The sequence below is a fragment of the Dermacentor variabilis genome, chromosome 6 (genome assembly GCF_050947875.1).
Source record: "Dermacentor variabilis isolate Ectoservices chromosome 6, ASM5094787v1, whole genome shotgun sequence".
Lineage (NCBI taxonomy): Eukaryota > Metazoa > Arthropoda > Arachnida > Ixodida > Ixodidae > Dermacentor > Dermacentor variabilis.
This window is the reverse complement of record NC_134573.1, coordinates 167,249,698-167,265,812: the sequence shown is the minus strand read 5'-3', so window position 1 is coordinate 167,265,812 and position 16,115 is coordinate 167,249,698. Positions and strand designations below refer to the sequence as shown.

Genomic DNA, 16,115 nt, shown 5'->3' with positions numbered 1-16,115 from the left:
TTTGCTTTGCTGCCGCGAAAGGCGCGGACAACGAATTGCGGACAACGCTGGTTGCGACAGCTGCACCGCCCTGGTTCTCGTTTTCGTCTTCTGCTGGTGTTTTATAGGTGCTTCATAAGTGATGTTTAATATAAATAAACTGCTGACTAAAATTTCCGATGCGAAGGTAATAATAGCACGCGTTCTTTCAGAACATCTCAGTACCGCTGCCCTCTATCATCCCGGTGTTGTGCATGTGCTTTTCAGAACCAAAGTCCAACGAAGCCCCCCAGCCCGTCGGAGACATCGGAAGCTAATGGAGCTAACGAAGCAAGCGCTGAGGTAATTGCGATTTCCGCCTCGCGATCAGCATAGTCTGACCGGTCATGACTGGGCCAGCTGTCTCGATTCTGTTCCTACTGTGTTCATTGGCAGGATATATTCATAGATCACGGCAATCGCTCGTCGGTGAGGTGCTATCGCAATGGGCCATGCATGGGACATGTGCACTCGTTTGTTGTTAACGTGTGCGTGACGGCCGGAGTGTGCGGAATGTTTTGGAGGCAAACATTTCCCGTGTTTACCCACACCGGTGTTCCATGCATTGCGATGAGCTTCTGGGTCCGCGCATCTAAGCTTTCGATGCATCGCTAGTTTCCTGCCGGTGGGTCACTAGCTGTAGAGCTCGATCATTACGTTTGTGACTTACGATTTTCCACGTTGCTGGTGAAAACCATATCTACAGTCTGGTTTTTCATCACGATAAAGTTCGCCGCATTATACGGCCGGAAGTGGTATTGCAGTTCTTGACTGCACAGCTGTATACAAATATAGCTGCGGGATCAGTTGTGTACTGAGCCGAGTAATTTGATGGGCTGCAGTTGCAGTCGCACTCACTTCGATTTTATTTTCGCCACAGAAAATTGGCTCATGTATGCATGTGTGCGTTTATTTAATCAGACAGATAAATGTGTGCGCAGTGGAAACTCTAAATATAGCTGATATTTAATCATATGATGTTAACAAAAAGTCACATTTAGAAGCTGTCAAGCATTAATATGGCAGCAAAATGTCTATCCACCTAAGCCATTTCATCAAGGAAGATATAACATGTTCTAGTTGCCCGCTTCTACCTGCTCATGGCTGATTGCAAAATCATCAGAAGCAGCCTGTGTGCACTATAGTACACTGCAAGCAGCATGTACATGTTTCGCGTGCTTATGCTTATTAAGCACCCTCTGTACGAGCATCGTCTGTCAGGGCTTCTCAGTTTCTGAGAGTTTATTAAAAAAAAATCTCCTTTGAAAGCCTTAAAGACAGTGCATGCATTTCTCATATGTAACACTGTGATGTGTGTGCGAGGCTAATAAATGCGTAATCGACCATGGGTAGGAGTGGGTATGCCAAATTTAAGTGTTTATAACCTTCCTAAAATAGTAAAAGAATACATCTGCCACGAGTGCTTGACAGTTAAAGTATTTTCAGTGAACAAAACGGAGAAAAATAAGCTTTGTCTTTTCCTAAGTCTTTATACTCTACTGCAACACAAATTTAACTCTAACGAGTTATGATTGTGGTAGAGTGAAGAAAGGTGAAAGAAATATTGAAGCACAGCAGAAAAGAAATTAAATAGCCAGTGATTTTATTCCCTCTTGATTAGACGAAAAGAAAATATGTTCTAGCTAGATTTAGAAACCAGTTCATTATCAAAATATGACCAAGTTCCGGCAGATTTCACTAGGAAATACAGTAACTGCAGTAATATGTTAGCAAGAAATAACATAACTAAAATTGTCTATTCGTCACTTCACAATGCAGGGTCCTCTACATGATTATTAGAGATGACATTCTATAAATGAAGCAAGATCAATTCATGCCATTTACAGGCTTGCACACCACGCACACATACGGAAAAAAGTTGCAGCATGCAGCACAGTGCTCACTGTGATTTCTGCTCATTTTGATTTGGATATTGTAATTTCAAACACAAGAGCTGTCAGCAATAGTTTATATTTTTCTTGAGTACGTAAGGCAGAATTGGATTTTTACCAATAGCCATCTATGCAGGTTTTGTTATGAACGAAATACCGAGAAACAGCACTTTAACAGCCTGATATAATTGCTTGCTGATCACTTGTTAGAGATGCTACATCTGGCATTGATGTGAGCAAAAAATTTCTTTACATCTCAAAGGAGATAATAAAAAGCAGACTACGAAAACTTACTGGCCACTTTTTGACGTTTGTCACCAGTTTTCACCAGATTTGATCTTGTGTATAGTGCTTCAGAACACCAGGAGCCTGAAGTTTTCATGAGATTTCTCACATCTGGGGTTGAATTTCACCATCTTGCAATGCTGTGTTGCTAGTTTTTAATAATAATAATAATAATAATAATAATAATAATAATAATAATAATAATAATAATAATAATAATAATAATAATTGTTGTTGTTGTTGTTGTTGTTGTTGTTTACAGGAGCAACACTAAATGGGATGTACAGGTTGGCAGCACAAGATCCAGCAGTTCTCATTGTCGACACTTAACTGGTAGTCACAGTAATCTCATGAATACTGTAACTAGTATGTCCTATACATGGCACTGCAGCTTCCCTCGAACCTGGGCAATATCATATTCTTCAACAGATAGATACATTACATGCAAAATAAATGCTAAATTGTCAACCACATGCATGCAATGTCGCTACACTTAACTTGAACAGCATTTCATAGCAGCAATGTGCATTAGAGTGAAGGGTGTGCAAAACTTCATGACTGATCTTGATATGCGTAAGTAAATGAATATCTGCAAGTCAATGATTACATGTGAGCAAAACATACTTATAGCTTGCACCCATTGCTAGCCTTTGGCCATATAGGTCAAGAGAGATGTAATTGCATTGTCTGCTCTGCATCAGACAAAAGCAAATTGAATTGAAAAAAGTAGCCCGAGTAGGATGTTATGTTTTTCTTTTCAGCTATCAAGAATGGTTACACAATCAAATTTGAAAAAAGTGTCAATTTGCTTGATACTGGTACATGATACTTGATACTTGATACTTGATACTCACTTGCATCATTCACCTTGTGTGAGGGAGGTCGTGCAACTCACAAATTTACCTACCACTGTAGTGAGAAATTGGTCTAGTTGATGTTAATTCATCATGTAATGTGGTGAGTTCTTCTGAAATGCCATTAAAAAAAAATACAAAAGGAACAGTAGGTAAAAATCACAGAGCGAAGACTACCAACTGTTTATTTTCACTAATCTAGGCATTTTTTTATCTTGTTGACGTAGCCCATATAAAGGGCAATGTTTCAGTAGTGAAAATAAACGGTTGGTAGCTTGTGCTTTGCCATTTCTGTCTGGCATGTCCTTTCTTTTATCAGTGGTTTGTCAATAGTACTCTTTGTATTACAAGATGTAACAATCGGTGCTTGCTTGGCTGCAGGGATTCCTGTGTCCATCTTGCCTGCGGGCTTTCCCGTCAGCTGATGCACTTCAGGACCATTACGAGACAAGCCACGGCAGTGGTCTGGAGGTGGTGTGTCCAACCTGCCGCATGCGGCTTGGCTCTGAGGTTGAGCTTGAGAGCCACTGCGCCCGGCACCATGCAGTGGCACCACCTGACACTGAGCCAGCGGCCGTGGAGCAACTTCAGCGTGAACTGGCGGCACTGCACGCATCCCTGCGCGTGAGACTCATCTGCAACACTGTCATTTGTTCCTCACTATTTCAGTGCATGCCCCTGTAGAAGTGCTGTTACAAAACAATAGTATTCTGTAGCTTAACTTGCTAAAGGGCTTTAGATGTCAGTACGTCTGCTGTTCACAGGAGGAGCGTTCCTGTTCTGAGGAACTACGGACGGAGGTTTCGAGATTGCACGGGGCAATTGTCAGCAAAGGCGACTCGGCAAGTCTTTTTTTTTTTTCATTGTTCCATTGATGACACCGGGCTCCTTGGCAAAGCTTGTGTCATCTCTATGCTTGCTTAGGAATGAGGGAAGAAGAGAAGGAGAGTTAGTGCTTGTTCAAGGAAAGTTGGTTGAATTGGAGGGCATGAAGCTATCTTGAGTCTGCGTCAATATTATGAATGATGGCAGCAGAAATCTCAAGATCTCTGAAACTTGGAGCGCATGCTTGCACAGGTAGAGACATTTGCTTGGTTTTACAGTTGCCCACAGAGAGCTCAGCTAGTGGGTAATGATTCACAAATTTATAAAACCAGGTATTACGAACATAGACATAATCTCTCTGGTCCATGATTTTTATGCCTTCTTTTTAAAATCTGGAATTTTGCTGTACTGAACTGGCACAGTGCGTGTTCTTGCGATACATTGTGACCCCCAAAAGTTCATCTTTAGCTTCAGGAACCTTCATACTGTAATATCTGATGCTTATGTGAGCATGTTTATTTATGTTTATTCAACATGAGTGGTGCATACGCATGCATGGGTAGTCAGCCTTTTTTTTTTTTCTCACTGCAGAGTGCACTTGCACAAAGCTCTTTGTGCAAATGCTTCTTTTTAAATAAGTTAATTCAGCTTTTTGTTTAATATGTTTGCCATGGCACGCCACTGTTTGACAACCTGTCTAATGTGACCAAACCTCACTCGTCTCTCTCCGTGAATCCTTTGTTAATTAAAAAAATTCAGGTAATACCCCACATATATATATGCACTCTTTTACAGGTGGAAGCAGAGATGCTGAGGTCCCAGGTGCGAGCCTTGGAAGAGGGGAAGGCACTTTGTACGTAGCCATGTCTAGCGTGTTGTCAAACAGTGGTCGCACGAGTTACCATTCTTTCTTTTGCACGCAGTGACTTCAGAGTTGGTTCTAGCAAGGCAGCAATTGGGGAATGACTTGCAGCAGGCACATGCGGTGAGTACACATAAGCACTGTGTTGCCCAGAGAGGAAATTTGTATTCGTGCATCTGCCACTAGATACTGAGCAAGTACTTGTGCTTGAATATGCTCCATACTGCTCACTTTTAAGTAAATTTATATATTTATTTACTTATTAATTAGTTTTAATGTGTTATGTATTGCTGCTATTTAAAAGGGTTATCACAGGAATGAGTACATAGTATGATAAAAAAAACAGTGCATTATCAAATAACCATGTAAGAAAACAATGCAGTTCAAGCTGTAAATATATGAAAAGACTCTAAGGCATTCAAAAATTCTTGTGCGGATAATGACCAGCCATTGTCGCATATTAAATTCCATAGTTGTCAATTGTAGTTCATTGTCAATGAAAACAAGATAAATGTTTACAGAAACATTCTTGGTCCTGAGAAAAAGAAAGCTGTATTTAAATTAAGTTGGTCTGAGAATGGAAAACATGTTAAATTCATGACTCTTTCTGTTGGGCAATGATTTAGCATATGTCATGTAGTTGTTCAAAAAGTTGTATGGGGACGCGTTGAAAAAAGAGTGAAGAAGTATCAAGGAGTCAATGTTACATCATTTAGAAAGAGGATTTAAGCCAAGAGATTCCAGACGAGTTGTTAAAAAGTTTCTTTCGCAGTGTTGGTAGATGAGGCAAATAAGCTTTTTCCAGATTGATTGTACTCTGTTTATGTTATAAATGTTGTACGGACTTCAGACAGTGCCATCATATTCAGGAATTGGTCTTATGAGGGATTTGAATGGTAGCTCTACCTTCTTATGAATTGCTGTTGCAAGGTCCAGATCGGTCTGATATAGTGCTCCCCCTTCCCTCCCCCCCCCACCCTTACTCACTTTTCTAAAAATTATTTATCACTTTTGAGTGGGTGGTAGGCATATTCGAGGACTTCATTGTAAATAGCCATTTGATGATGGTGCTGGTGGTGATGATGATCATGATATATTGAAATGGTGTGGTAGCACATGTCACCAAGCTTGTGTTTTTTTGCTTTCTGCTGTCTTAATATACAGGAAAGGCTCTACTGTAATTTGATGTTCTCTCGCAGGAAGCCACCCAGCTGAGGACCCAGTTGGAGCAGCTGCTGCAGTCCCAACCAGTAAGTAGAACATTGAAGATTTAACTGTGCGTACGATACTTTTCGTTGGTGTGCGTTCTTGCCTTGTTCTCTTGAGTACCCTTACGTTTTCTCCTTTCAGGCAGTTGTGGAGACGCTGTCACAGAGGTTTGTGGACTGAGCCTGTTTCTCATTTTCCTCATGTCATCATATTCAAAATTAGTGGTAGTGCGGCAGTAGTACCAGAGGGTAAGCCATGCGGCTGAGATTAGTTTTGTGTTTTATTATTTAGAGGAAACAGCTTTGTGCAGCTCCACTTACACAAGCTTTCTCCAAGCAGCTTTTTATGCTGTCAGCATCAATTCAAATAAGAACAAGGTGAAGGTGACTTGCTTGCATTTCTAGCCTATTCTGAACTTCTAACATTCATTTAACTCATGTTCTAAAACATATTTTTGGGCTGCTCCGGGATTAATAATCGGCTACCGAGCAATTGCACGATGCATTAGAACATAACTATGCATAATAGGTGCTCTCATCAGTTCTTTATTTATGCTCATGTTTCAATTTATGCTGATGTTACTATATTTTCTATGCAACATGCAAAAGTAACAATGTCCCTATAGATCTTGGATTGTAATCCTGCATGACCCGATGATGCAGTTGGCATTCCTTGTCCTGTTATTTATGGCATAGCTGTGTGTCTGAATAATAACCTCAAGCTGGAATGATAAGTGCAACTTTGCAAGTTGAAGCAAAAGTGGTGTTTAAGACGAGAGGTTTACTTTTACACAAAAATGTACATATGGAAGCAGCTACAGTACAGAACTGCTTGAGCATGGAGCTGAGCTGTGTTTTATTTAAAGTAATCTTTCTTTATCCTTTCTGTTGTGCCACAGCGTGCAGACTGAAGCTGAAAGTCCTCCAGCATCGACACAAGTAAGCTTGCTTACTTTCTTCTTCTATGTTTCTTTAACCATGTTATTGCTCTATTTAACGACACTAGAAAGTCTAAATGCCGCAATGCCTCCACAGGGGGATAACAATTTTTCCCTTTCATAAGACTTCCATCTCTCTGTGGGTTACTGCAGAATCGATGTGCCATTGAAGTAACAAAATTAAAGCAATAAAATTGCCAGAAGATGCACCGAATTTGACTATTAGATTTACTTCCGCTTTTGGCTTCTTTTGACTCCTTTTTATCACATGGGGTCTTGATAGTGCATCGACAACTTTCCACTGAGCAGTTAAACTTGTGGGAGTTAAACTTGTGGGAACTGTGGTGTCTCTCGTCCAGGAGGTGTGCCGACAAGACGCCCAGGTACAGGCATTGATAGTAGAACCCACGTGCCCTGTTCCCATTGAGGGCAGCAAAGACGATGAAAGCCGAGCAGCAGCCCTGGCTGCTCTGATGGCTGAGAAGCAGACACTTCAGCTCAAGTTGGAAGAGGCCGACCGACGTCTGGCCGAAGCCAAGGCACGAGCAGACAAGGCATGTACCTCGTGTGTGTGTGCTTTCCCTATGGTATTTCAATAAGAACTGTGCTTAGTTTGGCTACTTTTAGTCCTGTGTTTTAGCAGAGTTTTTAGCAGTGCTTTTATTATCACATTTAGCACTGTGTTATAGCATAGTGCTTAGCACTGTGTCACTTTGCTCAGCTTATCATGTGTCAATTGGAACAACCTGGCGGACATATGAACCAGGCGTTATAAACAAAGTGCATATTGTGTACTCATAAAACTGGAAACTCTGCATTTATCATTAATTGTATTCTGCTTGGAATAACTTAGTAGAGATTAACGAGAAGAAAGGGGGTTTGTTGACTTCTTATGATATGATTAGTAGATATTAATTAGTTAAATGTCATTACTTAAAGGGGCACTAAAGGCAAATATTAAGTCGAGCTAAAGTGATAGATTAGTGCTTGAGAATCTCTAAGGTGTCAATATTATCGCAAACAGGGCCTTAATAACAGAAAAACTGAGGTAAATGCAGGACACGATCAGAGACACCCCCGGGACATTCAAGCACTTGCTCGATGACAAAAGCACTCCTCAGTTAAATTCTGTCACTAGTACTCAACCACTCATTGCGAAAAACATTATTGTGTTGTACTATAAGATGAAATAAAATGCTACTTATCTAGTTCTATTTCAATTTTAGAAAAAAATAACTAATTGAAGTTATCCTTGACAATGACGCAGGTGGTAGAAAGGTTTTGTTTTCGCTCGACTCTGCACCACCCATGCTTTCACGTTTCGGCAGTTTCGTTATCGCGTAGTGCTGCGATGGTTTTGCCGGCTCGCAAAACTCGTAGAAACTGCAAGTAGCAGCAAATTCAACTTCCATGTTATGTCGCGGGATGCCTGAATGGTCTATGCTACTTGATCAAAAAAGCAGCTGCAGCGGCAAATCCACCACTGTGTCTTGGCTCGGTGCCGCCGTCTGTCAGGTGCCGTTTTACTCACCGATGGCAGCAAAGGGTGGTGATGGCATATGTAACGTCACTGCAACCCCGGTAGGGTGGCGGGAGGTTTGAATTTTGAAAAAGGTATTTGGACCCTTCAAATGCAATTATCTCGTAAGCTAAGTCCTTTCTTAGCACAAAACAAGCGTTGTGAGGTTTCTGGAATGGTATTTAAACAGTCCACGTTGACTTATTTGCCCCCTTTAGTGTCCCTTTAATCAGTTTTGCCATGCCCTCAAATAGATTTCTCAGAAAAAAGAGTGAAAAGAAAGAAAAGGAACTGCCATGCATACAACATTCAGACTTTTATAAAAGCAATTCAGCGGAATCATGGGCACATAGAATATCCCCAGAAACAGTTTTACAGCGCTGCCATGAAGCCAATACCTGTAGGCAAAATTTTCATTTAACTTGTAACAGAATCGCATTTCTGAAACTGAAGGGTGCAGGCTATACGCATAAAAGTACAGCATATCATCTCATCACTGAAGTGCTTTACAAATGTCTAGCATGATCAGCCCCTTTTGTTGGATGCAAAGAGCTTGCGTGAAGCTTCTGGCATGAAGCACGCGCTGACCTCACACGGAGAACAAACCCGGAAAAAGGTGCTGCATGTGCTTAAACTGCCGAAACCCAAAAATAAGTATGACTGAATTGGCTTGTATGTTGTCCCTTTTCTGACATTTGCCGTCGCCACCCTTTACTCTTGTTTCACCTGAGAAAGATCATCGCACCTTGCTAGACGCCTGAGTGCAAAAAAACAATGTCCACAGTACTGTTTTGATGAATTCATGTTGAATTGCTTTCCTACCCAGTACCTGGGGTGCAATTGCACATAAACAAGGCTGATTGTTGTGGGAGTGTTCTTCCATAAAGCGAGATTAGACTTGGATGTCAGAAGGCTCTGGCGCATTTGTCACATGGTAGTACAGGTCCAGTGCTTGTGACATGTGGTTCATGGCTGTGGTACATGTGGTTCATGGTTCACTATGCATGGTGGGTTTATGCAGAGGGAAGTGCAACAGCGAGAGGCCCTGGAGAGGAGCGACGCCGAGCGGCAGCGGCTCCTACAGGAGGTCAGTGGGTAGCTGGGGCTACTGCCCATGCCCTTGGCATCAACACCTCTGCTGCATACCCTCTAGAGGCTACCCTCGTGGCTGCTCTTTGCGTGCACAGATGTTTTAACTCCTTCAGGCACCAATTAATTCTGTTCATGGAAAATTTAGTTTTACCCTATCTTTTCGTATGTTCAGAATCATGAAAAGCGTACAGCTGCAGAGAAAAATTTGAATTTTCATTTCTTCAGTGAGTTTTGTCAAGTTTACAGAATGTGGCCTCCATGCGAGAGCTGTTGACATGATAGCCTGATATGAAAACATAAACTATTTCGTGTCTAGCACACTTAGAAAGCACCTATCCAGCCACTTGAAAAATATGCGTGATGTAAAACAATGTGAAAAACCATGAAAAAAGTGAACCCGCTACAAGACAACATACTGACAGCAAACGCCAAGTCATCTATCTTCCAACCTATGTTGTTCAAACTTGCAGCACATGTCAAATCAGAAATGTTTCAAGATGTATGCAACGCATTTTAAATATTATTTTCATCAGTTCTTTTGCTTTTGATGCATTATCTTAGCATGCACAATTGTGTGCGCAGCACCTCAAGGGGTCAATTATCTTAGACTTCCTTTTATCCCCTGTGTTGTTGGTTTACAGATAAGACTTCAGAACTTGATGTGTCTTTGTTTTGCTGGTAGTTATGCACACTGTATGTTGCTTTTTTCTATTCAGTACTGTTGCCTTATAATCTCAGGGTGTCTACCAACTGGGAAAACCAAGAATTCTCAGGGATTTTGAATAGTCTGGAAATACTTGGGGAAAACTTCGGGAATTTGTGCTTCTATCAGGGAAAATTAGCTGTCATTTTATTGAAAGTGAATGAAAGTTGTCCTAATGCTAGCCCGAGTAAAAGTGAGGAATCGTAACGAGTTGTCTTTGACACCATGTTGTTGGTTGGAGGAGTTGTCAGTGTACAGTCAATGACCGATTTTCCGGATGCCCAATTTTCGGGACATGCCTGATAATGCAGATGGCTTAGCAGCACCACCACGTACCCCATAGAGTCAATGTATAAGGACATCTGAAATTTCGGACGCAAAAACCTTTTGCTGTCCAATTTTCTGGACGTTTTTCTGCAACCGCAGATCTGAAACGGCATTAACCAAAGCCAACACCACCATTTTAGTTATCTCGCTGTCTCGAACTGGCGTTCTCGCACGCAGATCCGCTGGCAGCCATGGCCTCCACCGTGGCAACGCGATGCCTAGCTGCTTCGAAGTTCTTGCCGTGTGTTGTGTTTTTCATTCAAAGAATTCGACACTGTCAGCAATGCGACTCCGTTTTTGTGGTCCTCGCAATTAGCTTAGAAGCTCGGAAAGCGCTATGTGTTGCATAATGCCGGTTCTTGAAAGTTAGCGTTGCCTTAATACAGTAATGTTATACAGTAACATTACTGTATAATGTTAGTAATGTTAACACAGTAACGAAACTATTGCGGTGAATCGTAACAAGCGTGGGAAGAGGCAGTTGTCACGGGACACAGTACATATTCTCTAATTATACACGCATGCACCCGCTGTCTCCTGTCACATTACGAGCAGCGATATGCCTAATAATTTGTACTGGCAGACCTTCAGAGCTTTTTCGGACGTGCCTGTTGCAATTTGAGCCCTTAAGGCCAGTAAAAGACAAGCATTCATTTTTTCAGACTGCCCGATTCTTTTGAAGTTTTAGTGGCTCCTAGAAAGTCCGATAAATTGGACGTTAATTGTACAACTGATTAAAAAGATGCTTCAAATATTCCATGGAGCCAACATGCAGCAGAACGAGGGCGATAACAGAAAGAACCTACGCATTGAGGAATGAACAGGAAAGGGAGTGTGCTGCCGTTGCTTTTAAGAAGCTTGAGCTCAAGAAGGAAAGTGTTGGCTGATGCCGAGGTACAGGTGAACCTCATCTAACCCAAAATAAACCATTTAAAGCAGTGAAACGCAATACAGAGGCATTGTGCATGGGCCCATGAGAGTATGTTAGGACAGTTCAGGTTGACTTTCCAGCTGCTGAGAGAATCTCACTTGTGACAAAGTTAAGGCCTAACGCCAATGAGCTTGCTATCAGTTGATACAAATAGTTCATTTTCGAAAATACTTTCTTCTGTATGCATGTCATTTTATTGGTATTTGAAAATGTTCGACTCAATTTGGAATTGGCTTTACCATTTATTTTTTGAAGATATTTTATTCGCTGTGCATTTTACTACCTCTCCCTTAAGTTTTCTATTTTGAATAGAATAAACATTACTCCTTACTATTCAAACTGGATTGAGTCATTTTTAAAATTTTTTAACATGCTTACTTAGAGAGTGACAGCATCGGGCGACATGGTGTCAGCCCGTCTTGACATAAAACAAGGCTCTGTGTCACTCATGGAATTTTGCAAAGGCACTCGGGGAAATCCTGGAGAACTCAGGGAATTTGAAAATGTCAACTTGGTAGACACCCTGTAATCAAGGTGGAGTGTTGTTTTATTTGCATAGGCAGCAGATTTCAGGAATCAAAGTACAGTATTCGCAACTCTCAATAATAGTGTGCTTGCATGTTGCTATTAACACCTCTGAAGCTACAACAAGAGCTCAGTTTGCTAAAACATGTTGGTTGGCACAACATGTACAACTTGGACAAATGCCTGAGATTTTGAGAAAACGTATAGCACTTATAAAATTCTCAATAGTTAGTCCAATGTTTCCACGCAATATGGTGATGAGACTCCTAAACAATGAAGACATAAAATATTGCCTGACAGGCATGTACCAATTCTAGGTACATTCTAGGTAACTCTTATAGCAAGGTTATGCCATACACTGACTTTCAAGCTTTCATTGAGTGTTATTGGGAAAGTGTGGTTTGTCATATTTTTGAACTGGGTTATTGTGTAGGTGGAAGCTTCTCGATCTGAGCGGGCATCGCTAGAAACATCCCTGGAGGTTGCCAAGCAGGGCCTGGCTGCTGCAGCAACACGCACTGTAAGCATCATTGCAGAATTTTACAGGCATTAGGTTGTGTATGGACTTTTTCAGCAACCCATTACTAGTGGCTCTCGGAACTTAGTCTCATATCATAGTGTAACTATCCATAGTGGCACGAGCGAGGTGAAATGTTCCATTCTCGGCCATAATGGCCGCATCCCAAAGGGGACGCAAAAATGCCTGTCTATTTAAATGTAATGTCATACATTAAAGAACTACAAGGAGCTAAAATCGATCTGAAAGTCCTCCATTACAATGTTTCTCACAGCCAGAGGTTTACTTTAACTGCATTTATTGGTCACATTGTGTGTCTTGTCCGAGTGTGGCGACTCCTATCCTTTATAGGTGAGGGCCTGTAGGTGGCTTCTGTGTTGGCCAGGAGCATGTTCACAGTGGGGAAAGGGAGGTAATGACACTCTGAAGCTTGTTCAAAGCAGGCGGGTGGGTAGCACACTTGATTCATGGCATCTTCTGTAAAATATTGAGTAAATATGGTATTTTTAGACTGCTACCTGCCATAGCACATTTGCACAATGTGATAATGAATGCTGCAGAATTTTACTGTGTATGAAAGATGTTAATAATGTGGTAAAAAGAACTCCATTGCCATATATTGGAGTTCATTATAACAGGGAACACCTAACTAGAACTGAACTGACAACTTTACTTGAGGTATGGGTTCTGTCACCTCTTTCATTGCCCACCATACAGTCCTTTTTGCGGAACTACCTTTGGTAAGCCAAGTTTAAAGCAAAGGGAACAGTTGTTTTGTCTTCCCTTTTTGATTAGCTGTTTTCCTGTTATAACGGACCGCACTGCATATAAACAATGGAAGATGCGCAACTGTTTGTGAATACAAAAGAGCACAGGTGCAGTTAAGCAGAAGCTACAGTAACGCTGAGCTCACTCACTACTGTTCTGAGTTTGCAAGTCTGTGGGGTTGTACTGGTATATGTGACCGCAGCCGGTTTGTGGGGCATTTCTAGGAGGAGCTGGAGTCGGAACTGGCGGTGGAGCGACAGCGTGGGGATTCTGAACTCCTAGCCCGCCAGGTGACTTAGTGAGATTTTCCTTGCGCATGTTGTCTGGCCTCTGTTAGACTCCATGCTGTGTCGGCAGAGCTTCTTGCGTTGCATTTTCCTTCAACAATCGTTCTTGTATATCTGCTCAGTTGCCGTAACACATTAGTAAATGAGTGTGAACTAATAAAATATTGTTTCAAAGCTCTATTTTAATTAATTGAATGGGAAAGGTTGATTAAACTGTAGAGAATTAAGGCCGAACTTTCCTTTCATGAATTTTGTGTCAAAGTGTCAATGCTGGCATGTCAGGCTGATGTAATTGATTTCAGAGTATTTTCTCATTTTAGACATTTAGACAATGCTGAAAAATGTGTCCAAGACCCTTCTAAGTGGAATGTTTTGTTTCTTTGGAATGCAGTGTAGTCTTTTTTATATAGCGTTAACCCCTAGCAGATGCTGTTGAAATCTGCAATTCATGGTGTACTGATGTAGAAACGTTAGGGAGGCGTCAAGGAGCTGTCTTTTCGGGCCAACAAATTCCTTTCTCACAGTGAGAGTGACCATTTTGATATTGCAGGATTGTAATTGACTAATACAGCTTAACCTATTATTGCTTCCTTAGTGCCCTTTAGGCACAGTTTTCATTATTGGTAAATGCAATCAGTACCACTGCCAGCTATTTCGCTGCAGCAACTGAGGTATGGAGGCAGAACCTGCAACTAAGGTGAAGCTTGCCACTAGTGTTAGTGATAATGCCATCATCATAGAACTCTGTCATTTGAAGCTCTCCTCATATTGGCTGTGCCATGTAGGAAGTTTGACTAGTTACATTTACATGACATTACTTTTAACATGTAAGTTTTTGGGCAGTTTGAATCACAATAGCAGTAAAAATATTATCACAGCCAGACTTGTATGTAACGAATTACATGCAATTAATTACATGTAATCAATTACATTTTTGGTAATTCTGTAATTTAATGATGAATTACATTACACAGTAACATTCACTGTAAGTCAATTACTTTTTTCAATAACCAATTACATTTAACCAATTACACTTTATTGACGATGCAAGTTGCAACTGGTTACGTAGTTTTGAGAATCTGAATTTGGCGGGAACTATGGTAAAACAACCGACATCTAACTTGTTTTATCTAGGGACCTTACTGAGATGGTGTCATGCATCAGCCTGGCGGATGTGCTTCTTCAGACAGGGAAACACAGGAGCTTAGTATTTGTTTCCTCGTCTTAACGGGCTCCACCAGATGTTGGCCAACAAATTGAACTGCTGCTAGCATGTCTTGATAGCAGTGGCCACTTACAAAGTTAATGCCAGGGAATCAAATATGGATCATTTGTTTAGCTTTTCATTGGCACAGCCGAAAACGTATTCTCCGGGTCTCAGCAACATTGAAGCATCTCACTTCATAGAGGACTCAGATGCTGAGTAACAACAATCTCGTGAGCAAGATCTCTGTATGTTGCGATGCCACCTACTGTGCCACACACACACATGCACATCATCCACACATGCAATCGCCACATACACGTGCACATCGAGAGGGTTTTCGCTGTCGCTGCTCATGTCTTCAAGACAAAAATGGGAAAAGATGACCACCGAATGTTTTGAAAAGCCATTGTTAGTTAACATAAGAAACTTGTGAAGGGCTGCAGAGGACGCATTGAATGCGCCAGGCCAGCTCGAATGTTCTGTTTACTGTATCTATGCAATGTTAATAAATATTCGGAGGAAAGTAACGCAGAAGTAGTTAATTACTTTTTAGTAACTCCTCAATTACTTTTGTGGAGCAGTAATGGTAACTGTAATCAATTACATCTTTCAATGAAGTAATTGTAATCATAATCAGTTGCTTTTTTTCTATAACGTGTACAAGTCTTATCACAGCCCAAAAATTTTGTGCTTACGAATGCATTTGGGGATGGTGTGGCTTTCCAGGCAGAAGTGGACGAGCTGCGGACCCAGGTCACTCAACTGTCAGCAGTTGAGGCAGCTCTCCGTGACTCGGCACAGGCAGCACAGGCACAGCTAGCCGACTACCGCGCCCAGGTTGAGAGCAACGCGGAGCAGGCTGTGCGGCTAGCTGCACAGCTCAGGGTGGGTACTGAACCTCAATGAGCCAGCAGTGTCTTGAATAAAGGAACTGCAATATAAAATTATCTGGAAAAGATGTATGATTCAAATTGCAGGATGCAAATAGAATACTTACAATGCTCTTAGTCATGAGTACAGAAATCAAGAAACTATGTGAACTAAGAATGTGTCGGGGAGGTTCCGCTGTGCTTCATTTAATAGTCACCACCTACGTCTGCACCAAGGAGCTGCTTGACTCATCACTGCAGCAACTTCAAGAGGTGCGCAATACAAATCTCATGCATGTTTCTCATTGTATCTGCTTTAGCTTTGGTTGTACTCGCCGTAGTCGCCTAGAGGCTGTGGCGTTGCACTTCTACGCACGAGGTTGTGAAATCAAATCCCGGCCAAGGCTGCCACATTCCGATGGGGGCGAAATGCAAAAACGCCTGTGTATCGTGCATTGAGTGCACGTTAAAGGGGCCCTGAACCACAT

At 41.6% G+C, this 16,115-nt stretch overlaps 1 protein-coding gene across 3 annotated transcripts in view; it reads left to right on the top strand.

The window, feature by feature from the left end:
* The first annotated feature begins 32 nt into the window (after nt 1-32).
* The window catches only part of LOC142585691 (uncharacterized), a 29,568-nt gene continuing 13,485 nt past the window's right edge, over nt 33-16,115 (top strand). For 2 of the 3 annotated variants that reach the window (XM_075696649.1, XM_075696647.1), the window contains exons 1-14: nt 33-166; nt 247-321; nt 3,431-3,673; nt 3,814-3,891; nt 4,670-4,727; nt 4,798-4,859; nt 5,936-5,986; nt 6,087-6,112; nt 6,844-6,883; nt 7,242-7,436; nt 9,423-9,488; nt 12,413-12,499; nt 13,489-13,554; nt 15,485-15,643. In XM_075696649.1, the coding sequence (XP_075552764.1) occupies nt 122-166; nt 247-321; nt 3,431-3,673; nt 3,814-3,891; nt 4,670-4,727; nt 4,798-4,859; nt 5,936-5,986; nt 6,087-6,112; nt 6,844-6,883; nt 7,242-7,436; nt 9,423-9,488; nt 12,413-12,499; nt 13,489-13,554; nt 15,485-15,643 (1,251 nt within the window). In that variant the 5' untranslated portion in view covers nt 33-121. Of the gene's footprint in view, nt 167-246; nt 322-2,457; nt 2,529-3,430; nt 3,674-3,813; nt 3,892-4,669; nt 4,728-4,797; nt 4,860-5,935; nt 5,987-6,086; nt 6,113-6,843; nt 6,884-7,241; nt 7,437-9,422; nt 9,489-12,412; nt 12,500-13,488; nt 13,555-15,484; nt 15,644-16,115 lie in introns of those variants that run through there. The other variant, XM_075696648.1, reaches the window with a different exon arrangement.